Source organism: Oratosquilla oratoria, chromosome 35 (assembly GCF_046742065.1).
Source record: "Oratosquilla oratoria isolate Oo_2021 chromosome 35, ASM4674206v1, whole genome shotgun sequence".
In the NCBI taxonomy this organism is placed as follows: Eukaryota; Metazoa; Arthropoda; class Malacostraca; order Stomatopoda; family Squillidae; genus Oratosquilla; species Oratosquilla oratoria.
Genome location: NC_134811.1, coordinates 45423965 through 45448265, shown reverse-complemented (window position 1 = coordinate 45448265; position 24301 = coordinate 45423965). Strand labels below are relative to the sequence as shown.

The following is a 24301-nucleotide window of genomic DNA, read 5'->3' as shown; positions in this document are numbered from 1 at the left end:
AAAAATTGAATATCAGGACAATATAAATTTGGAACCAAGGAGGTAAAGAAGGTGAAATCCAAAAAAGATTTGGGCGTATTTATCTTAAACGACTTGTCCTATGATAAACAGATAAACAAAATTGTCAGGGAGGCTTACAACTTGCTAAGATCAATGAAAGTGGCATTTACATATCTGGACAAAGAAATTATTAAAAAAATATTGGTCACACTGATAAGGCCTGGACTAGAATATGCGGCAACATTATGGTCACCCAGTACCAAAAAGAATACAAAGAAAATAGAAAGAATCCAGAGAGCAGCCACAAAAATGGCACCTGCACTTGCAAACTTGTCATATGAGGAAAGATTGGCTAAACTGGAGTTACCAACTCTGAAGCAAAGAATAGAGAGAGGTGACCTGACCATCTACAGAATCATGAAGGACACAGAAATACTCGATAGAGAGGACTTGTTAAACTGGGACAAGAGAAACACAAAAGGACATGGAAAGAAAATAAAAAAACATAGCTACAGAAGAGATCTGAAGAAAAACAGTTTTCCACATAGAGTGGTGGACACTTTGAACAAACTGGACAATGAAATAGTGTCCATAAAAAACATTCATGAGTTTAACCCCTTCGATACGATGACGCCTACGTAGACGTCACGAGGAGCAAGTGGGTACGCGAGGATGCTGATGTCGGCATCTTGATTATATTTATTGTAGTTGTACCTGCATGACCCCCATACTCTGTAAACTGGCTTCATCATATTTTCTATGGTTATCAAAATTCACGGGTGAAAGAGAATGAGCAATACAGCGGTGACTTAATTTTTTATAATGCGAGTATCATGACGCAACATCGCACGTCTGGCAGCTAATGCTGCCTACGAGATTTTGGCCCGGAGTGAAGGGGTTAAGAGCAAACTAGACACTGAGATGCAAAGGAAGGACACCATGAGTGTAGCTCTCCTTCCAGCAAAATACAACTATGTAAATACACCTTTACCCTTGCCATCCCCTTTCCCCCACCACCCTCCTTCCCAAACACTCTTTTTCCTCCTCCTGAGGATGGCAGTACCTCAACCTTGTACAGCAATCTACAACACATACAGAACACATAACATCAACATCTTACAACATAGCAATACACACACATACCAAAGGCTTTTCTGCCTTACACAGGGGGTAACCAAAAAGAAAAAGGCATAGAAACCACTTCCACCCATACATTCCCTACATATTCCACTCCCCTCCACCCTCCCTCTTATCTTGGCACCTCCTGGATGACGGGTCATCCCTGCATCTTGTCCACTGCCCTGGGTCAGAAGCAGTGTCCCTTTATAAATTCGGCGACCCCCCCCTCTGTCCCCTCACGCAGAAAAGGAGAAGGCAGGGAGAAATCCCTTTGGGCTGTGTCAAATTTTTTCTCCTCATATATACTCCCTCACCCCCCCATCCCCCACTCACTCCCCCTCATGCATCACAGCATCATCCATACACAACCCTTCTCCATTCACCCCTATCTTCTGTCCTCTTTCGTCCTTCCTCAACAGACATTCCTCTCTTTTGTAATGCCCCTTTCACCCCATCCATCCACCTCATCCTAGGATGCCCCCTTATATTCACTCCTTCCACACCTCTTTTACTAATCTTTCTTCACTCATTCTTTCCATGTGTCCAAACCATCCCAATACTCTTTCATCAACCCTATCTCCCAGCTCCCTTTCCACCCGTTCTTCTCCTCACCTCCTCATTTCTCACTCTATCTAGCCTAGTAACCCCTACCATACTTCTCAGACATTTCACCTCAAACACATTCAAACTCCTTCTCTCTTCCTCTCTCATGTTCCATGTTTCTGCCCCATACAGTGCTGTTGGCACAATCAGTTCTTCATATAACCTCCTCTTAGTATCCATTCCCAGATGTCTATTTCTCATTACACTTTTCAATCCACCAAGGCATTTACTCGCTTCTCTCAATCTCAGTCTACCTCCACCCCCACTCCTCCCTTTCCTGCCACACTCACACCCAAGTATCTAAAACTATCCACTTCCTCTAGTCGCTCACCCTTAATGCTCACTTCCAGCCTGCTGTCACCCTCTCCCCTTGTACATTTCATCACCTTACTTTTGCCCACATTTATCTTCAGCTTCCTTCTTTCACACACACCTTATCAAACTTTGTCACCAACTTCCTCAATCCCTTCTCTGATTCTGCTACAAGCGCAGTGTCGTCAGCAAACAACAACTGGCTTATTTCCCACTTTTCTCCATTTTCTTTAACCATCTCCAATCCCTGACCCACTACCCTTGCATTCACCTCTCGCACCATCCCATCCATATATAGATTGAACAGCCAGGGCGACATAACACATCCCTGATGAAGTCCCACCTTTACCTCAAACCATTCACTCTCCATTTCTAATCCTAACACAAGCTCTACTACTCTTGTAAAAACTCTTGACTGCTCTTAACAGCTTTCCTCCTATCCCATATATCTGTAGTACCTCCCACAGTGCGTTTCTGTGTACCCTGTCATAAGCCTTTTCCAGATCCATAAAAGCCCAAATAACATCCTTACCTTTTCCTATAGCTTTCACACATATCTGTCTTACCACAAAAATCTGATCTACATAACCTCTACCTGTCCTAAACCCACACTGTTCCTCACCAATTACTCCCTCTGTTCCTCTCCTAATCCTCTCAATCAAGACCCTCCCATAAGCCTTTCCAACTACACTCAAGCTGATCCCTCTAATACTACTACACTCACACTTGTCCCCCTTTCCTTTGTAAAATGGAACTATACTGGCACTCCTCCAGTCCTCTGGCACTCTACCCTCTCTTAAGCAAACATTAAACAACCTCACTAGCCAGTCCACCATAACTGTATCTCCTTTCTTCAGGCATTCTGCATGGCATCCATCCAACCCAGGTGCCTTACCTGCTCTCATCATCTTAATGGCTGCTTTCACTTCACCTTTCCCTATTTCTCCTCCATTCTCCTCACTCATCACTCATATTCTTAGTGCTTCCCACTGCAACTACCTTTCCCTCCCTATCCTCCTTCACATTTAGCAACTCCCCAAAATACTCTGCCTATCTTCCTCTCACTGCCTTCTCTACCATTATCATCTCTCCATCTGCACCTTTTACCTTTTCTTCTCTACTTGATTCGCCTCCTCTTCCTCTTTTCATTTCTTTCCAAAACATCTTTTTATTACTTTCAAAATTTTCTGTCATACTCTTACCCCATTTCACATCTGCTCTCCTCTTTGCTTCCTTTATCTTATACTTAACTTCCTTTCTCTTTACTTTGTACCTCTAATACAATTCCCTCGTCGTAATTTGTAGCCAATCTATGAATGCCTGTTTCTTCTCTTCTACACCATTCTTTGCTTCCTCATCCCACCACTCACTAGCCTTCATTTACATTTCCTCCTGCCCTCCTTGTTCCACACACCATCTTTGCACACCTTATGACTCCCTCCTTGAAACATCCCCATTCCTCCTCCACACCGAGTTCTACTCTATCCTTCATTCCCTCCCACTCCTCTCTCAGCTTCTTATACTCCCTCTCCTCTTCTTTCTCATTTAAACAGTTCACTCTAAGTACCTCCCTACCTTCTGCCCTTTTCCTCTTTCTCCATCTATTCTCCACTCTCAATTTAGCTTCCACCAGAAAATGATCTGATCCCCCACTCTCTCCCCTTAGAACATGTACATCCTTAACTCTTCCTACCATACTCCTGGTCACAACTATATAGTCCATTAACACTATCTGCCACCCTTCCATCCACCATCCTCTCCCATGTGTACTTATGCTTGACTTTCTTCCTAAATACTGTATTTGCTATCATCAATTCCCTTTCAAGACACATCTCCACCATCAATTCTCCACTACGATTTTTACCTGGAACTCCATACTTCCCTACCATGAAGGTCTCCCAGTACAACTACATTGACATTTCTACCTAATCCTTCTATGCACTCATTTATATTTACCCAAAAAGCCTCCCTTTTCTCTACGTTCTTCTCACTTCCAGGCCCATACGCTCTTACAAAAACCCACATCTCCCTTCCCAGCTTCACCTTCATCCACATCAACCTTGATGAAACCTCCTTCCACTCCACTACCCACTTACTTATTTCTTCACTTACTAGTATGGCCACCACTTCTCTCCCTCGTCCCCTCTTCACTCCTGAGTACCTCCCAGCTAGACTCCCAAACTCTCACTCGCCCTTCCCTTTCATTTTAGTTTCACTCAAAGCCAGCACATCCATCTTTCTTCTCGCAAACATACTGCCTATCTCTTCCCTTTTACTCTCATCTGTACCACATCCATGCACATTAATAGACCTAAACCTTAGGGTACTGGTTGGAAAACCCCCAGACCCTCTTATGCCTTCATTTTTTTTTTTTTTTTTTTAGGAATATCCCCTTTGGGGGCTACAGGTAGTAGGACTCCTAATTCCATCCCCCGTCCCATTTTTTGTCGCCTCTTATGACTCAAGTGAAAAGACTTGGTGGTAGTATTCTCTTCCACTACTACAGGGTAGGCAAAAAAAAAAAAAGGAAGTGAATATTCAGAGAAATGGTACAGGACAGTAACAAGGGGTTCAGGGAGAGCATAATGGAGGGACAGTCGTAGCATAAAAGTGTCATCATTTCTCTATGAACAGAGTTTTCCTCTATCACAGACAAAATGATGTGTGGCTCTGGTCAGTAGGGGCACCCCATACAGACCCTAAAGTATCAACTGCATGCTACTCTGCCATAATAACATGCAGTCAATACTCCACTCTACATGATACCCATTTAACCCAATTGCCTTACCTACATACATACACCATGGCTTTTTCCCCCTTACAAGGGAGGTAGCCAAAAAGAAAAAGGCATAAAACCATTCCCACCCATTCTATCCCTAAATACACTCCACCCTCCCTCTTATCTTAGCACCTCCTGGATGACGGGTCATCCCTGCACCTTGTCCACTGCCCTGGGTCAGAGGCAGTGTCACAAGACACAGCACATCCACAGCAAAGCCGCTTCATTAAATCGGCAACCCCCCCTCCTTCTCTCCATGCAGAAAAGGAGAAGACGTGGAGAAATCCCTTTGGGCTGCATCAAAAAAGACTTACCTACTAACTACAAAGTGCCTTACCAACTTTCATAATTTAAAAAAAATACTTTCACTTCATCTTTTATTTTTCATCCATTTTTCTCTCCCATCACCATCATTTTCTTAGTGCCTCCCACTGCTACCACCAATACTTCTGTCCTCCACATTCAACAATTAGGTAAATGCACCGACAGAACATACATGCCAAAAGACACCAAAACAATACCCAAATACCTGTATCTCACAAAATATTCCTTTTTTCTTCCTCCACAACCACCAGAAACATATCCATAATCATATTGCTCACTGCTCTGCCAATGAACTGAAAAAACAATACCATGCTGCACGGTAGACCTCCTGATATCATCCCTCTGAATCTTCTCTCCTCTGAAAGGATGATGAAGATGGCCAGACTGTGGTGCAGCCACTACAAGAGGCTGGTTGACTCTATCATTTAACCATCCCAGACACAAGAATTCATTCCGTACAACACACTATGAAAGACTACATTGTACACAATCATGCATGCCAACAACACAATTTACACTCTACAATGGATTTGTGGGAAAACCCCATTCCAGCCACTGGCATTCCTCAGGGAGATGGAATTGCTTGGCCAGTCTAGGGAACCGCAACAACTGAAAATGCTGTTGTGTTCAACTCAATGTGCATTGAAGATAATGTGCATGAAATGGCTTCTTCCCTTTATAAGGTAGGAGCCAGCCTTGGAGTGAATGAATACAAGGTTGTGACCTATATGAAAACAAGTCTTACCTAGTCCACGAAAAGGGGCCTGGGGGTTTTGATGACGTCTAATTCCTCTGCCAATACCACCAATACTCACATTCTGCATACCCAATGAAATTTCTGAAACTGAAACAATATATTAATTCAATTTACATACATCAGAGAAAGCCTTTACATGGAGTTAAACTCTTCACCAGTTCTGACCTCGTACCTTCATTCTGGACACTCTGGACCGAGTCTTCTTCCTTGGGAAATTTAATCAGTTTTGCAACATCTGCTAATGATGTGCCGCGCCCCACACCTTGAATACTTCCTGATTCAGATGTTTCTTGTCCAACATGAAGTGGACTCGAATATGTAGATTTGTCAGGCCCTACACTTGAAAGGCCTCCAGATATAGATGTTCCTCTCCCTTTACTCTGAATGCTTCCTGCATATGAAGATGGATTCCTTTTAGGAGATTTTGCCACTGAAACAGAAAAAATATATATATATATATATGCCACAGGCCTTTTCTCCCTTATAAAGTGGGTAGCTAAGTTTAAAGTACACACCCACATCATAGAACTCATTCAACCACCCCTCCATTCATGGGTTTTAGATAACAATTATGATAGTACATACATACATATACCAAGGCTTTTTCCCCCTTACAAGGGAGGTAGCCAAAAAGGGAAAGGCATAAAAACACTCCCACCCATTTCATCCCCAAATACACTCCACACCCCTCCCACCCTTCCTCTCATCTGAGCACCTCCTGGATGACGGGTCATCCCTGCACCCTGCCCACCGCCCTGGGTCAGAAGCAGTGTCGCAAGACACAGTACATCCACAGCAAGGCCGCTTCATTTAATCGGCGACCCCCCCTCTCCGTCCCCCTTTGCATATAAGGAGAGGATGGGGAGAAATCCCTTCGGGCTGCGTCAAAATTTACTCACACATACTACCCCACCCCCCACCCCCCCGCCCATTCCTCCTCATGCAGTCACAACATCATCCATATACAATTATGATAGTGGTGGTGGAAAAGTACATTATTTCATTAGTATGGGAGTTTTCAATTTATGGTTTCCTATATCTTTATTGGAAAAAAGAGGGGTGGCAACTCTGTTAAGGACTGTAGTTTTCTAGCACTTCTATCTTTGTGGACAATCTGATGTTGCTGTCATGCATTATCTTGTATTTCATGTGTGGATTTTGTTGAGTATTTAAGAGTGATTACACTGGTAACAGCCAAAAAATCGTCAGGGGTTTCTCAGCTGATTTAGACTAATTTTGGTGTTTTGAGTCCGAATATCACATTGGTTTTGCTCAATCAGGTCAACTTTTTGAGATACAGCCATAGGCCTACCTGACGAGCTATACATATGATAATTTGAAGGGTTTTGAGTTCAATCCTATTTTTCTTGAAGAATATAGCGAATTATTCATATATAAATGGTTGCTTCTGGTGTGTTTCTGTTTGAAATTGACTAATTGACTTATTTCTTTCTTTTCAGGGTATTGATATGGCTTCGGCGCGACGGTCATGCAGGAATAATCCTGACATTTTCTGCAACATTTGCGGAGAATACACGCTGTCAATGCACAGGAAGAGCATCACAAGCTTTGTGAAACGCGCATACCAGGCTTACTTTCAAGTCAAGCTGGGTGACCAAGATAAGTCCTGGGCACCGCACACGGTGTGCATGACATGCGTGGAATACCTCCGGCGGTGGACGAAGGGCACAAAAACTTCACTGAAGTTTGGGATTCCGATGGTTTGGAGGGAGCCGTCTGACCATGAATCGGATTGTTACTTCTGCGCCATCAATACTACTGACATCAACCGGAAGAATCGGAGCAGCCTCCAGTACCCCGACCTTCCATCTGCCCGCCATCCAGTTGCTCACTGCGAAGAACTTCCTGTACCAGCGTGCAGAGAGCTTCCTGACAGCGACGACGAGGCCACCACTGCATATGAGGGAGGAGATACAGAAGAAGAGTATGAAACACAAGATGGTCCGCAGCCCTTTTCACAATGTGAGCTTAATGATCTGGTTCGGGATCTCAGCTTGTCGAAGACTTCCGCCGAGCTGTTGGCCTCCAGACTCAAAGAGAAAAATCTACTCAGCGAGCACGCGCGTATCACGTTCTTTCATAGAAGGCATCAGGACTACATGGGCTACTTCTGCCAGGAGGAGGACCTCGTGTACTGCCGAGATGTCGCCGGTCTTCTTGTTAAACTCAGCGCTCCTCAATATGATCCGAGAGATTGGCGACTCTTCATAGACAGTAGCAAGTGCTCTTTGAAGAGTGTGCTCATCCACAACGGGAACGAGTTCGCCTCAATTCCTCTTGCGCACTCCACAACTCTCAAAGAGAAATATGAAGCAGTCAAGTACGTGCTCGACAAAATCCAATATGAGCAGCACCAATGGCTCATCTGCGTCGACCTTAAGATGGTGAACTTTCTACTTGGTCAGCAGTCCGGGTACACAAAGTACCCATGCTTTATATGTAAGTGGGACAGTCGACACAGAGCCCAGCACTATGTGAAGAAAGAGTGGCCGGCGCGAGAGCAGTTAGTACCTGGGGCGAGCAAGATCATAAACGAACCTCTTGTTGACCGGGAAAAGATTTTGTTCCCACCGCTTCACATCAAGCTTGGGTTAATGAAACAGTTCACGCGCGCTCTGGACAAGGATGGGAGGTGCTTCAACTACCTGTGGCGAGCCTTCCCTGGAGTGACCATTGAGAAGCTGAAGGCCGGCATTTTCGATGGCCCACAGATACGGCAGCTCATCAAGGACACAGAGTTCGAAAACTCCATGAACACGCTAGAGTGCGCCGCCTGGAGGTCGTTTGTGCAGGTGGTGAACAACTTCCTGGGGAACAAGAAGGCAGCAAACCATGCCACACTCATCAACAGCATGATAAAGAACTTCCAAAACCTCGGGTGTTTGATGAGTATAAAGATGCATTTCTTGTTCTCACACATGGAGAAGTTTCCTGAAAACCTTGGTGCGGTCAGCGACGAGCAGGGAGAAAGGTTCCATCAGGACATGCGTCAAATGGAGGAGAGGTACCAGGGGAGGTGGGACGCAGTCATGCTCGCGGACTACTGCTGGTCGCTGAAGAGAGACAACCCAGCAGCTGCTCACACACGGAATTCGAGGAAACGGCGATTTACGCCGTGAACTCCGAACTTTTGTGTCACGTAACGCTCATGTACATGTATTAAGCTTATCAAATGTAATCGAGTATAAAAAAAATGAATGAATTTGGATACGTTGACTTTTATTTCCCCAGGAAAATGGAAAAACCGAATTTTTATGATCCGCAGAAATTGGGTTTTTGGACGAAAAATCGTTTTTTTCTTAAATGTCTGTAGCGAACAATCCTGACCTGATTGAGAAAAACCAAGGGCATTTTCGGACTCAGAGCATCACAATTAGTCTAATTCCGCTGGAAAACCCTGGACGATAAAAAAAAAAAAAAAAAAAAAAAAAATTGTTACCCAGTGTTATCATTATCATTATTTAAGGAAATTGTGGAGATATAGCATTGATGTTTTGTCACAAGATTTAGACATAACGGAATTTGGATAATTCAATCCAGGAAATAGGCAACAGCCTCTAGGCAAGACAGTAAATCACTTAAGAGATACTGTATTGTCTGGGGATAGTCTGTGTGGGGCATAGTAGTTGTGGGCTTGGATAACAGAAGGAAACTAATTGGTCTACAATAAGTCCACAATGTTTTTCAGTAACTAATCCATGAGCAGCACTCCCATATCTACCAATATCCACATTGCAGAGTCAAAGGTATGAGCTGATGATAAAAAATAAACTTCGCCATGATAGTTACCTGCTCCTAGAAGAGGTGGAAAGTCTGAACCATAAGTCCATTTTTTTGCCAAGTTCTCTTCATCACTAGATGAACCATTTTCATTTACCTACAGAATAATTATTTAGTTAAATCCATGAAATGAAAATGAAATGAAAATGGGAATAGAGGATGATATATTAAGGGCATACTACATCAAGTTCACAGCTACAGGCACTCTGTATGTTTGTTTACATTAATGTACCAATTGTCTCAAAATGGTGAAGAAACAACCCCACAAGGCTGAGACAACCGTATGGGGTAGACTGAAGATAACCTCAAGAAGTACAACCCCAAAAGGCAGAGCAATGACCCCAGAGGTACAATCCTCACATGGATACAAGGTATGATACTGGCACCAAGGAGGCTTGGCAAACTCATGAATCAACGGTTCCCCAGTTATTTGTGGTCAAGGCAGCAGCAGCTACAGTCACACACAAACCATCGAGCTGTCAACAGCTGTCAATTAGAGTTCTGTACAGGGTCTAACAGATAAATCCGTACAAATTTTGAAGAGGTTTTAAGCACTTAAAAAGTAACATATGGCAATTCTGATTGTTTCCAGATACTTCCATTTGTCTAATAATTTAGCCAGTTGTATACTAGCACCGGTGCAATAAACATTAAGCAATGGAACGAGCCAAACGTTCAGCCATATGCGAACTTCATCGCGCGGGTCACACTCCTAGCGCCATAATAAGGATGCTAAAATACTCCAGACAAACTGTTTACGACGTTTGTAAACGTTTTGATGAGACTGGCGAAGACCAACGAGCTGCTCACAAGCCCAGAAGGGGCAGAATTCTAACACCTCGCTTTTTAGCTGATCTCAAGAGAAGTGTCAATGCAAATCCAGCCTTACCATTATCGACATTGGCAAAGAAGAGAGGTGTCAGCACAATGACAATTCACAGAGCATTAAAGAAATTGGGATTAACCTCATTCTCACAAGGAAAAAGACATCTTTTGACACGAAAAATGAAAGAAATCAGCTTGACCAGGTGCCAAATGCTGTTGAACTGGATGAAGTTGAATGGCTGTCATCAAGTTTTTTTCTGACGAGAAGATTTTCACGGTTGATGCGACTTTCAATAAGCGGAATGATCGCTGGATAGCCTCCTCATCCTCAGAGGTTCAACACAAGACAATGACGAAGAAACCAGCAAGTGTCATGGTGCTCTGTGTGGTGTCAACTGAGGGGGACGTCTTCACTCACTTCTTCAACAACAAGGAGAAAGTCAATGCCGTTGTCTATTGCAAAGTTCTAGAAGAGAAAATAACACCCTGGATGAAAGATAAGGCTAGTGGCAACCAGTTTGTCTTCCAACAAGACTCAGCTCCAGCCCACACAGCGAAGAGGACCACCAACCTTCTCGAAGGGTCAAATGTGCAGTTCTGGAACAAAGAGTTGTGGCCCTCAAATTCGCCAGACCTAAACCCTTTAGATTATTATCTTTGGGCGCGAATTGAGGCCAAGGCATGTGACAAGCCACACAGAAGTATAACAACCCTGAAGACAGACATCAAGAAGGCTGTGGATTCATTATCAAAGTCTGAGATCATCAACGCTGTATCAGTGTTTCGTAAACGCGTTGAAAGCGTCATAACAGCTGAAGGTGGTTACATTGAATGAAATCATTGTTCTTATTGCCTTTTCTAATTATACTAAAAATTTCATAACTCTGTTTATTATAACCCGAGATATTAATCTTAAAACATGTGATAAGAAGTTGTACGGATTTATCTGTTAGACCCTGTAGGCTGCCAAATTAGATGAAAATTCTCAACAGTGCAAGGAAAGCAGTAGGCCTCTGTTGTAATGAATGGGAGGGAGAGCACTAGTGGTTGCCCAAAATGATCTCTGCACAGTGTTGAATGTGTCTATCATGCAAAAATGCAAGGGAACCAAGGAGAAAAGGGGCAACAAGTTTTATTCAAATGTCGACATAAACGCAGAGCCCTCTGGAGGTGCTATACTGAAACTAAATGTAGAAGCGTTGAAACCCCAAGAGGGATTGGTAGATTGTGCGGCCATGACCCATTTTCTGGCTTTGGTAAATACAAAAGAAATTCGAGTCAAATCACAGACATGGAAAAGGAGATAAATTCTACAAGAAACCCCTGGGAAAGAGAATTCATGGAATTAAGGAAAGATTATGATTTTAAGGAAAGACTATTTTGAATTCAGTTGAGAGGTATGTGAACTAAAGAAGAATTCTGAAATAAATAATGAGTTAAGTAAATTGAAAAAGAATTACTTGAGGTTAAATGTGAAAATGAAAAGGTGGAAAACAATGATACTATCACTAGTGAGAAAAAAGTAAATCACAAAATACAGGCAATGTCTGAAAGAACTGAAGACAAATTTGATGAGTAAAATTTGCAGATTAAGAAATGGAATGAAGACAGAAAATGAAGAGGTAGCTTTTAAAGAAATAGTACAACAGGTGCAGGGAAATGCAAAGGACAATTATTCAAGTCATCAAAGAAAAAGCAAATTGGATCAGATACAGCAGATTAAAAATATATATATATATATTGTAGTATATGGACTAAAGGAAAAACATGGTTTGGTTAGGTACTTGAGAGGAGAAGCACAAAAAGAAATGGCAAAAACAATTCTAAAAATACATAACGATGACCAAAAAATAGAAAATGAAATAAAAGTATGTAATGAGAATATTTTAAAGAAATTGACTCCTAAAGATAAAACTAAGATCACATATGGTTGTAGAAGACATATTGGCAAAAACAGGCAAGTCAGCAGTGAACATTACAACAACGTATAGATAAAAAGAGAAACTAGTGTTGAGGAAAGAAGACACTAAGAGATGGGAAAAAAAAAAAAAAAAAAAAATTCTATTAGAGAATCATGAAGCTGAGAAAATGGTACATCAAGGTACGCAAAACAAAAGAAACAGAAAACAGGATGAAGAAGAAAAAATTTAAAGTGGCCTACACTAATATAAACAGATTAATCTCAGGATTGAGCTAAATGATTACCTGTCTGATGAAAAACCAGACATAACGAGAATTGTGGACACAAAGTTAATGGGTCCACTACCACTAGTGCTGGACATGGGTTATATAATTATTGGATTAAAAACAGAAATGAGAAACTGGGCAGAGGAATCATGTTTTTGGCAAAGAAAAACTTAAATGTGACAAAGTTTACAGAGGGTAACAACAGTGTGGAAATGATCATAAAAGTTGAGGACAGTGACATTAAAAGTAGAAAGTTTGTGATGATCAATGTGCCCCTCAAAAATGGGCTCTTGGAAAGAGGGTGAGCATTCAAAAATGTTAGAGATACAAAGCATTCATTAAACGAATTGCTGAAGGATGGAGGTAACCTGGTACTTATGGGAAATTTTAACTACAAGGAAATCTGTTGGGAAGAGATGACAGTGAAAGGCGGAGAGGATCTATGGGGAAATATATTAACATGACTATAGAATATACAATGACACAATGGGTAATACAAAATAGATATAGGAGTAATGAAAAACCGTTGTGACTAGATTTAATATTTACAACAGAACCTGAAATTGTGGATAAAATTAAATACAAGACACTATTTGGAAAGAGTGACCACATATCAATAGAGGTTGAACTAAAAGAGGAAAATTATATAGAGAGAAATGAGAAATATAGAAAAGGAAGACTGATGTACCGTATTTTTCGGACCATAAGGCGAGGGCAAAATCCTTAAAATCGGCCAAAATCGGGTGGTGCGCCTTGTGTGTGGCTTCAGTGCAAAAAAATGCCTCGGATAGTGACGTACTATTTTGACACGTTTCGTAGCTAGCCTGCCGACGGCGACAGTGCATAGGCTTAACAAAAGGTACAACCAAGTTATAACCAAGGTGCATGTATCTTGACAAGAAAATTGCGAAAACTTACAGTTTTCGGGTCCATGCCACCGCATTCATTCACGCTATCATGGCTATGACATGATAGCGTCCACAACACAGACAGCCATTTTGCATTGGTCTAGCCTCGCTCCACTCAGACTGTAGTCATTAGGGTATTTTTTTAGTTTCGATCATGGGCGCAATATAGCAATATAAGATTAATCATTAATTTTGTAAATTAAAATGTATCAACGTAATATGCTAATGAAAGAAGTCGGTACCATAGGATTGGGACGCCAACGTCTCTCACGACGACGACAACGAGGACGAGCCGTATGACATTTAATTTGCAGGTAATGATTTATTAAACACAGGTTAGATTAGGTTAGACGAATTTATCACCCTTTCATTTCTTCGACGTCGGCATCTATCATAACAAACATGGCGTACCATTCGTCCGACACGACATCGTTACTTACGAAATCCGTTTCAGCATTTTTTCTATTTCCGCTCACAAAATTGCATATTACGTTCATACATTATAATTTACAAAATTAATAATTAATTTTCTATTGCTATATTGCGCCCATGGTCGAAACTAAAAATTTACCTTCATTTGTAATCTTGTGCTTTTAAGTGAATAGAGAATTCCGGGAATAAACTGCTGCTGTTGGTTTTATTCCCCACAATTCCCGTAACATGTTGTTTTATAGGGGTATTGGCAGGGCAGACCGTCCATGGAGGTGGTCTGATTTCACTGACCAAAATAAAAAATATATCATTTATTTTTGTAATTTTGCTAAATCCCAACCGATTTTTCTCATTCAACAACGAAAATGTTCAGTTCTGAATGCACTCACATTTGCATGATTATCCGATGACAAGACCAGGTTAGCTAGGTCAACATGAAAATGGAATTCCTGATATTTGAGCTGAAGTAGTTGTCATGGGATGCAGAAAGTCACTATGAGTACAATACAATTTGAATTATCCATCTAGCTGTCCTAGTTCTCTAGATATTGCATTTTGAAGGGAAAATCAGGCCGAAACGTGCGGTCTGACTAATCGCCGATCAAACGTAAACAATGACGGTTTTTACTGACAGGCACAATTTTATATAAGAATTTAGCATATGGTTGCATTATTTGACCTATTTTCTTTAAAATGTGTGATTTCCATGTAATTCAATCAAATAATAACGTTTTTATCCTGTAAAATTACCCACCACAGCTACGAATACCGTCAAATTACATGAAAATCACACAATTTAAAGAAAATAGTTTGAATAATTCAACTATATGCAACCTATTACACTAATAACACAACAGTAACAAACTTGATAGTGTAGCTTGATCCGTACCACCAATGATAGCGGGCAGGACGAATCGTAGCTGTGGTCCGTAATATTACGGAGGATAAAAACGTAACTTCTCCTTGATCATATTACATGAAAATCACACATTTTAAAGAAAATAGTTCAAATAATTCAACTATATGTCTATTACACTAATGACATAATAATAAGAAACTTAATAGAGTGAAGTTTGATTCATACCACCAGTGATCATAGACAAGATGGCGGGATGGACGTTGATGTTGTTGTTATCCGATAATCCGACCCGATAGAAAAAACTAATTAGTACCACCGATTTCTCAGCTCTTCCATAACACGCTGCCTTTATTTTGGTATTAGAATAATCCGCGAGACTAGTAGTTTTCGTTCATTTTGGTCAGTTGCCAATACACTGAATTTATCTAGCTCATTTTTTACACTGAAACTTGAACCAATTTTCGATTTACTGCTGAATGCAAACCGCCATGTTTATCTTATGTTTTTATGTACCGACATGTAACTGATGATGTAATTGTTTGAAATTTACTACGATCGTAGTAAATACACTCGCATAACATTTGTATGAATGAAATTTCCCGTGGTATGTAAATTTGGCCGTTTGCATGGTGTGCGCATAAAATGACGCGATATTGTGCTCGTCATCGACGGTGGCGCCTTTGGTGGTGTTTGACCTACCTAACCAGGTGCGCCTTATGTAAGGACGTGGAATAGCAAATTACGGGTGCGCCTTATGGTACGAAGCGTCTTATGGTCCGACAAATACGGTACAACAAAATGGACTTTGGGAAACTAACTTTTTCAAAATGCAAATTGGAAAAAAAAAATCAAAGACAAATGGAAGAGAAAAGGATGATTTTGATGGAAATTCATAATGAAGTGAATAAATACGTACATACAAATAGGAAAAGGTGTACATTAATTGCTGGTTCAACAGAAGATACAGTGAGGCAAAAGATAAAGCTTGGAAAAGATGGAAAAAAAGGAAAGTGGCCAATATATATCAACCGTCCATAGAAATGAATATATAAAAGTGCACAGAGGGAGGAGGGAAAAAAAAAGTATAGATCAACCCAAACTATTCTATAGATATGTGAATGGTAAACTTACATAAACAGGTAATGGTGAAACTATGCCATGGAAATACAGAATACTGTATATAGAAGATTTAGAAATGGCTGAATTCATGAACAATCACTTCAAGTTTGTTTTCACTAGAGAAAAAGTAGATAGATAGATAGACTTTATTTGGCAATAAATCAATGTACATGAAGTGCAAATAATGACAAGAACACATAGTTCGAAATAATAAATGTAAATTGCCGAGGATAACACAAAAAGTATGAAGGCTTATTTCCACTGTGGTCCTCATCAGGGAATTTTTCTACATTAAGTCACACGGACAAACATACATAGGGGGTTGAGGGGACCAGAGACACTCATGAGTAATACCAGTCAGTACACATATGACACAAACATTGTTATAGTTTTGCTAATATTACTGAAATGTTTGTACACATAGGAACATTGAGTCCAAATATTTGAGCAACATCCAAAAGGAACATTGCATTAGGCAAAGGAACAACAAAATAATGTTAAACTGTAACAAAACAGTATGAGTGAGTACTATATCAGAGTAGTACCATTAATAATATACTGCATTTTTCTACATCTGTATCAACATGTATGAGTGAGTACTATATCAAAGTACAGCATTGGGATGAAGGAATTGAAAAGCAATCACCCTCCATGAGGGAAATAATAATAAAGCAAAAAGGAAAAATGGATCAATCAAAGAACCTTGATGTCAAGATATCACACGGCCCAGATGGAATTGCAAATTGGATACTAAAAGAATGTAAAATGGACAAAATATTAAGTTGCTCACTCAAAGTAGGAAAAATACCAAAGGACTGGAAAAATGCCAATATTGCACCAATATATAAAGGAGGAAAAGAACCAACAAACTACAGACCAGTCTCCCTTACAAGCACTGTAATCCAAATTTGTGAAAAAATTATCTAGATGGATAAAATACCTGGAAGAAAACTATATAAACCACAGACAATTTGGATTCAGACAAGTAAGATCATGTGCCACAAACTTAATGTTTCTACTCAAGACTAATAGATGTAACACAAGGGATGGATGGGCTGATTGTGCTTTCCTAGACTTACAAAAAACCTTCAATAAAGTACCACATCAAAATAATTATAAAAAAGGAGGGATACAAGGTAACCTACAAAACTGGATGGATGATTTCTTGCATGGCAGAAAATGAGAGTAGTGCTTTATCACATTTTGAGTTTATTATCATTCAGATTGAAAGAGAATGAGTAATACAGTAGTGACTTCATATTTCATAATGAGAGTAGTGTGAAGAGGTTAAATATGGAGGGAGAGTTTTAACCTGTACAGCACCAGGCAAATGTTGAATATACTCCCCTTCCAGCGTCAGAGCCAAAATCTATTTTTCTATTGCTTAAATCAACTAAAAATTATGTAAAACCAACAAATCTTGCTTATTTTGATTCATCTTAGCCTAGAAGTGGAGAAACTGGGTCGATTTTGTTGAGATATGCATGTGAAAGTTTGGGACAACATCCTTAAACTTTCTTTCACTACTCACGTGTGTTGCACGAGGTCATATTTTTTTCAGGGAAACTTCCTTTGTTTCAGAGTGAAGGAATTTGACATTTATGACGTTTCAAGTCAATGTGCAGCCCATAATAGTCTGACACTTACAGAAAACATGTTTACATTTTTTTTTTTTTTTTTTTTTGCTAATATCGACCACTTTATGTGGTAAATTCATTCTTCGTTTTATTATCATTTTTTTTTTTAATAATTTCATGGAGGATAGGTGACTGGTGTTTCTTACTGTTTTGGTAAATGTTTTATTTAGCATCCATCACACCATTATTGCCCGGCCATATTTTGTATTATGCATTTATTACAAAAATTGGTAGTGTGAAACTGCCCATTCCCATCTGAATACATACTAAATAACACCTGCCTAACTGTCGAAGTACAACTTTACCTCCTACTTTATTTCATACACCAGAATTGCCTATACAGTATTACATCTTAAAGGCTAATTTTATACCCCAAGTTACCCCCCCCCCAAAATATAAAAAATATATATATATATATATATATATATATATATATACCCCGTCTGGGGTATTGGCTGCTTGTTATTGTGGCAAAGTAGCATGCAGTCGATACTTTAGGGTCTATATGGGGCGCCCCTACGGACCAGAGCCACACATCATTTTGTCTATGATAGAAGAAAACTCTGTTCATAGAGAAATGATGACACTTTTATACTACGACTGTCACTCCGTTATGCTGTCCCCCAACCCCTTAATGCTGTCCTGTACCATTTCTCTGAGTATTCTCTTTCTGTGATGGGGGAATTCCCTGTGGTGGGGGAAAAGAATACTGCCACCAAGTTTTCCCACTTGGATCGTAAGAGGCGAGAAGAAAGGGACAGGGAGTGGGACTAGGCATCCTTCTCCCTGTAGCCCCACGGGGCATATATCCTAAAAACAAAAGTGAAGGCATATGGGGTGCTGGAGGGCCTCGGACCAGCACCCTAAGGTTTGGGTCTTTTAATGTGCGTGGATGTGGTACAGATGAGAGTAAAAGGGAAGAGATAGGTAGTATGTTTGTGAGAAGAAAGATGGATGTGTTGGCTTTGAGTGAAACTAAGTTGAAAGGGAAGGGTGAGTGTAAGTTTGGGAGTGTAAGTGGGAGGTTATCAGGAGTGAAGAGAGGGCGAGGGAGGGAAGGGTTGGCTATTCTAGTAAGTGAGGAGATAGGTAAACAAGTAGTGGAGTGGAAGGAGGTTTCCTGAAGGATAATGTGGATGAAGGTGAAACTGGGAAAGGAGATGTGGGTCTTTGTAAGTGCATATGGGCCTGGCAGTGAGAAGAGCGTGGAAGAAAGGGAGGCCTTTTGGATAGATTTAAATGAGTGCATTGAGGGTTTAGGAAGAAATGTCAATGTAATAGTACTGGGAGACCTTAATGCTAGGGTGGGAAATGGTCCAATTGATGGAGTGGTTGGGAAGTGTGGAGTTCCAGGAAAGAATCGTAGTGGAGAGTTGATGGTGGAAATGTGTCTAGAAAGAGAGTTGATGATAGCAAATACAGTGTTTCGGAAGAAAGTCAAGCATAAGTACACATGGGAGAGGGTGGTGGAGGGAAGGGTGGTAGATAGAGCGCTAATGGATTATGTAGTGGTAAATAGGATTATGATAGGAAGAGTTAAGGATGTACATGTGCTAAGGGGAGAGGGTGGGGGAATATCAGATCATTTTTTGGTGGAAGGTAAGTTGAGAGTGGAGGATAGATGGAGACAGAGGAAAGGGACAAAAGGTAGGGAGGTTCTTAGAGTGAACTCCTTGAATGAAAAGGAAAAGGAGAAGGAGTGCAAAAAGAAGCTGAAGGAGTGGGAGGGAGTAAAGGATGGAGCAGAGATGGGTGTGGAGGAGGAATGGGGATGGTTCAAGGAGGGAGTCTTAAAGTGTGCAAGGATGGTGTGTGGAACAAGAAGGACAGGGGGAAATAGAAGGAAGGGTAGTGAATGGTGGGATGAGGAAACAAAGAAGGTTGTAGAAGAGAAGAAGCGAGCATTCACAGATTGGTTACAAAAGAGGATGGGGGAGTCATATGAGACGTACAAAGAAAAGAAAAGAGAAGTAAAGCAAAAGGTAAAGGAGGCAAAGAGGAGAGCAGATGTGAAATGGGGTAGGAGTATGACAGAAAATTTTGAAAGTAATAAAAAGATGTCTTGGAAAGAAATTAAGAGAGGAAGAGGAGGAATCAAGTAGGGAAGAAAAGGTAAAAGGTACAGATGGAGAGATGATAATGGAAGAGAAGGCAGTAAGGGGAAGATGGGCAGATTATTTTAGGGAGTTGCTAAATGTGAAGGAGGATAGGGAAGGAGAGATAGCTGCAGTGGGAAATGCGAAGAAAATGAGAGTGATGAGTGGGGAGAATGGAGGAGAAATAAGGAAGGATGAGGTGAAGGCAGTTGTTAAGATGATGAAAGCAGGTAAGGCGCCTGGTCTGGATGGATGCCATGCAGAATGTCTGAAAAAGGGAGGTTCAGTGATGGTGGACTGGTTGGTGAGGTTATTTAATGTTTGCTGGAGAGAGGGTAGAGTACAGGAGGACTGGAGAAGTGCCTGTATAGTTCCTCTTTACAAGGGAAAAGGGGACAAGTGTGAATGTAGTAGTTTCAGAGGGATTAGCCTGTTAAGTGTAGTAGGGAAGGCTTATGGGAGGATCTTGATTGAGAGGATTAGGAGAGGAACAGAAGGAGTAATTGGTGAGGAACAGTGTGGATTTAGGACAGGTAGAGGTTGTGTAGATCAGATCTTTGTGGTAAGACAGATATGTGAGAAAGCTATAGGAAAGGGGAAGGATGTTTTTTGGGCTTTTATGGATCTGGAAAAGGCTTATGATAGGGTAGACAGAAAGGCACTGTGGGAGGTTATGCAGATTTATGGGATAGGAGGAAAGCTTTTGGGAGCTGTCAAGAGTTTTTATGAGAGTAGTAGAGCTTGTGTCAGGATTAGAAATGGAGAGAGTGAGTGGTTTGAGGTAAAGGTGGGACTTCGTCAAGGATGCGTTACGTCGGCCTGGCTGTTCAACTTATACATGGATGGGGTGGTGCGAGAGGTGAATGCTAGGGTAGTGGGTCAGGGATTGGAGATGGTTAAAGAAAATGGAGAAAAGTGGGAGGTGAGCCAGCTGTTGTTTGCAGACGACACTGCGCTTGTGGCAGGGTCGGAGGAGGGATTGAGGAAGCTGATGGCAGAGTTTGGGAGAGTATGTGATAGAAGAAAGCTAAAGATAAATGTGGGTAAAAGTAAGGTGATGAGATGTACAAGGGGTGAAAGTGGCAGTAGACTGGATGTGAACATTAAGGGAGAGCGACTGGAGGAAGTGGATAGTTTTAGATACTTGGGTGCAAGTGCAGCAGGAAAAGGTGGAGTGAAGGTGGAGGTAGAATGTAGATTGAGAGAAGCGAGTAAATGCCTTGGTGGATTAAAGAGTGTAATGAGGAATAGACATTTAGGAATGGATGCGAAGAGGAGACTGTATGAAGGAGTGATTGTGCCAACAGCAATGTATGGGGCAGAAACATGGAACATAAGAGAAGAAGAGAGGAGTTTGAATGTGTTTGAGATGAGGTGTCTGAGAAGTATGGTGGGGGTTACTAGGCTGGATAGAGTGAGAAATGAGGAGGTGAGGAGGAGAACAGGGGTGAAAAAGGAGCTGGGAGATAGGGTTGATGAAAGAATATTAGGATGGTTTGGACACATGGAAAGAATGAGTGAAGAAAGACTAGTAAGAGGTATGGAAGGCAGATGTGGAGGGAGTGAATATGAGGGGACGTCCTAGGATGAGGTGGATGGATGGGGTGAAGGGGGCTTTGGGGAAGAGGGGAATGTCTGTTGAGGAAGGAAGGGAGAGGATGGAAGACAGAGGTGAGTGGAGAATGATTGTATATGGATGATGTTGTGATTGCATGAGGAGGAATGGGCGGGGGGGGGGGGTAGTATGTGCGAGTAAATTTTGACGCAGCCCGAAGGGATTTCTCCCCGTCCTCTCCTTATATGCAAGGGGGGACAGAGAGGGGGGGTCGCCGATTAAATGAAGCGGCCTTGCTGTGGATGTGCTGTGTCTTGCGATACTGCTTCTGACCCAGGGCGGTGGGCAAGGTGCAGGGATGACCCGTCACCCAGGAGGTGCTCAGATGAGAGGGAGGGTGGGAGGGGTGTGGAGCGTATTTAGGGATGAAATGGGTGGGAGTGTTTTTAGCCTTTCCCTTTTTGGCTACCTCCCTTGAAAGGGGGAAAAAGCCTTGGTATATGTATGTATATATGTATGTATATATGTATTTATATGTACGTATATATATGTATATATATGTATATATATGTGTATATATTTATGTATATGTGTATGTATATGTATATATATATATATATAGAGCCAATGGATAAGGCTACTTGGTCATTACCACAGTTTTGACCCTCAACGTAATGCCTTTTTTACTTATATTGGGCAATTTTTTTTAAATTGCGGCATATAATGTATACTGATGAAGCTCAATCCATAAAACAATTGTGGCATATGACGTATGCCACTGACGCTGTATGGGTTATGAGGTCATAGAAGTAAATTAAGAATGACCATATGTCAAAAAGATGTGAAAAACTAGTTTCCTATATAGATATATAAATGTGGAATAGCTTAGCTTAGGTGATATAGCCCAAGTTCAAACAAACAAGTTCAAATCTAAATATGATAATTGGAAATCATATAAATTAAGTTGGAACCATACATGAATTTTTTCTAAGTTTTACAAAATTAGTTTTGTTGTACATTAATCTTCCTTCTCTATGTTTCTCATTCCTTCTTCCTACATTTTGTTCCTTAAGTTTGATCTCTATTAGTATGTGGTCACTCTTTCCAACTGGTGTTTTAAAGTTTAATTCTTCAATATTTCAGGTTAACCCCTTCAATACGGGCCAAAATCTTGCGGGCAGCATTAGCTGCCAGACGTGCGATGTTGCGTCATAATACTCGCATTATAAAAAATAAAGTTACCGCTATATTGCTCGTTCTCTTTCACCCGTGAATTTTGATAACCATAGAAAATATAATGAAGCCAGTTTACAGAGTATGGGGGTCACGCAGGTACAACTACAATATATATAATCAAGATGCCAACATTGGCATCCTCGCATACCCACTTGCTCCTCGTGACGCCTATGTAGGCATCATCATATCGAAGGGGTTAAGAGGTGAATATCAAATCTAGTCTCGATGGTTCTTCATTTTGTCTAAATCTAGTATTTTCTTTAAACTATTGCATCAATGTGTAATCGATGGTCATACCCAGTAGGACATTGCCCCAGAGTTCCTCTCCACCTCCCATTGTCAATTCTTCCCAATTCATTTCCTTTGCATTAAAGTTACCCATAATTACTATATTTTCTCCATATTTCAGTGTCCCGGTTAATTAATTCTTTGTCTTCTAGTAATTTTGAATGTTCACTGTCAGTCCAAGTCTTTGTTTTTGGTGGCACATATATACCAAGCCCTCTACACTTGGTTCTGACCACCTTCCAATCATCATCACCACCAAAACAAGATGCACCCCAGCTGGCCACAGACACACTTACACCAATTACAAGAGAGCTAACTGGGAAGCCTTTAATGAAGAGACAGAACAACATTTCGAAACACTTAACAGTACACCAATCACAAACATAAACAATGCTGTGCACGCTTTTAATACAATCATACAAAACGCAGACAAGAGATACATCCCTAGAGGCAACAGAAAATCACACAACCCCAACTTCACACCAGAAATCCAAGGCCTCATCAGACAACGTGACACACTTAAACACGATACCCCCACACCTATCCCTCAAAACATAGCAGACCAAATACAAACACTAAACACTGTGATTGCCAATAAAATACATGAACAAAAAACACAAAATTGGCAAAACTTTATCAATACACTTGATCACAAAACAAACACCAGCAAATTGTACAAAACACTCAACAGCATCACACTATCCAACACTAACACTACACGCTCTCACGCAGCAATAATCACAACAACAGATAATCTACCCTCAAACAGACAACAAGCAAACGCACTCATACGTCATTTTGCACAGACGAGCCATCTTACATCTCACCCTGACGACCGACGCACCATTCGACGTAAGAAAGACTTTCCCACAGACTCAGAATACAAATCTCTTCCTACGCAGACGACATAACAATCACATGCACACATCGTAACACAGACAAAGCTGCAGAAATAATCCAGCCTTACCTTGACACACTCAACACATGGTTCATCACAAACAGACTCAAAATAGCTCCAACCAAATCTACAGCAACACTTCTCACCAACTGGACAAAAGAACACAAATACATACCTCATCTCTACATCAACAACACTCTAATACCACACACAAACACACCGAAAATTCTTGGTGTAACATACGATACATCCATGTCTTTCAAACAACACCTCACAAACATAAAAAACAAATGCACACCTAGACTTAACGCACTTAAGTCAATCACTGGAACAACATTTGGACAAAACAAAGAAACTAATATAACAATATACAAACAATGCATACGCTCAGTGATGAATTATGCGAGTCCTGCATGGGCTCCTAATCTCAGTGAGACACACCACAACACCCTTCAAATCATACAAAACAAAGCCCTAAAAACAATTACAGGCTGCACAAATACATCACCTACAGACCATTTACACCATGAAACAAAAGTCCTCAAAGTCAAGGACCACCTCGACAT

General features: G+C 41.0%; 1 protein-coding gene across 2 annotated transcripts in view; it reads right to left on the bottom strand.

The window, feature by feature from the left end:
* Nucleotides 1-24301, bottom strand: part of mael (germ-plasm component protein maelstrom) — a 94730-nt gene that overhangs the window by 8036 nt on the left and 62393 nt on the right. For both annotated transcript variants that reach the window (XM_076174216.1, XM_076174217.1), the window contains 3 exons: nucleotides 9705-9792; nucleotides 6067-6324; nucleotides 5883-5981 (listed from right to left, as the gene is read on the bottom strand). In XM_076174216.1, the coding sequence (XP_076030331.1) occupies nucleotides 5883-5981; nucleotides 6067-6324; nucleotides 9705-9792 (445 nt within the window). The remainder of the gene's footprint in view (nucleotides 1-5882; nucleotides 5982-6066; nucleotides 6325-9704; nucleotides 9793-24301) is intronic.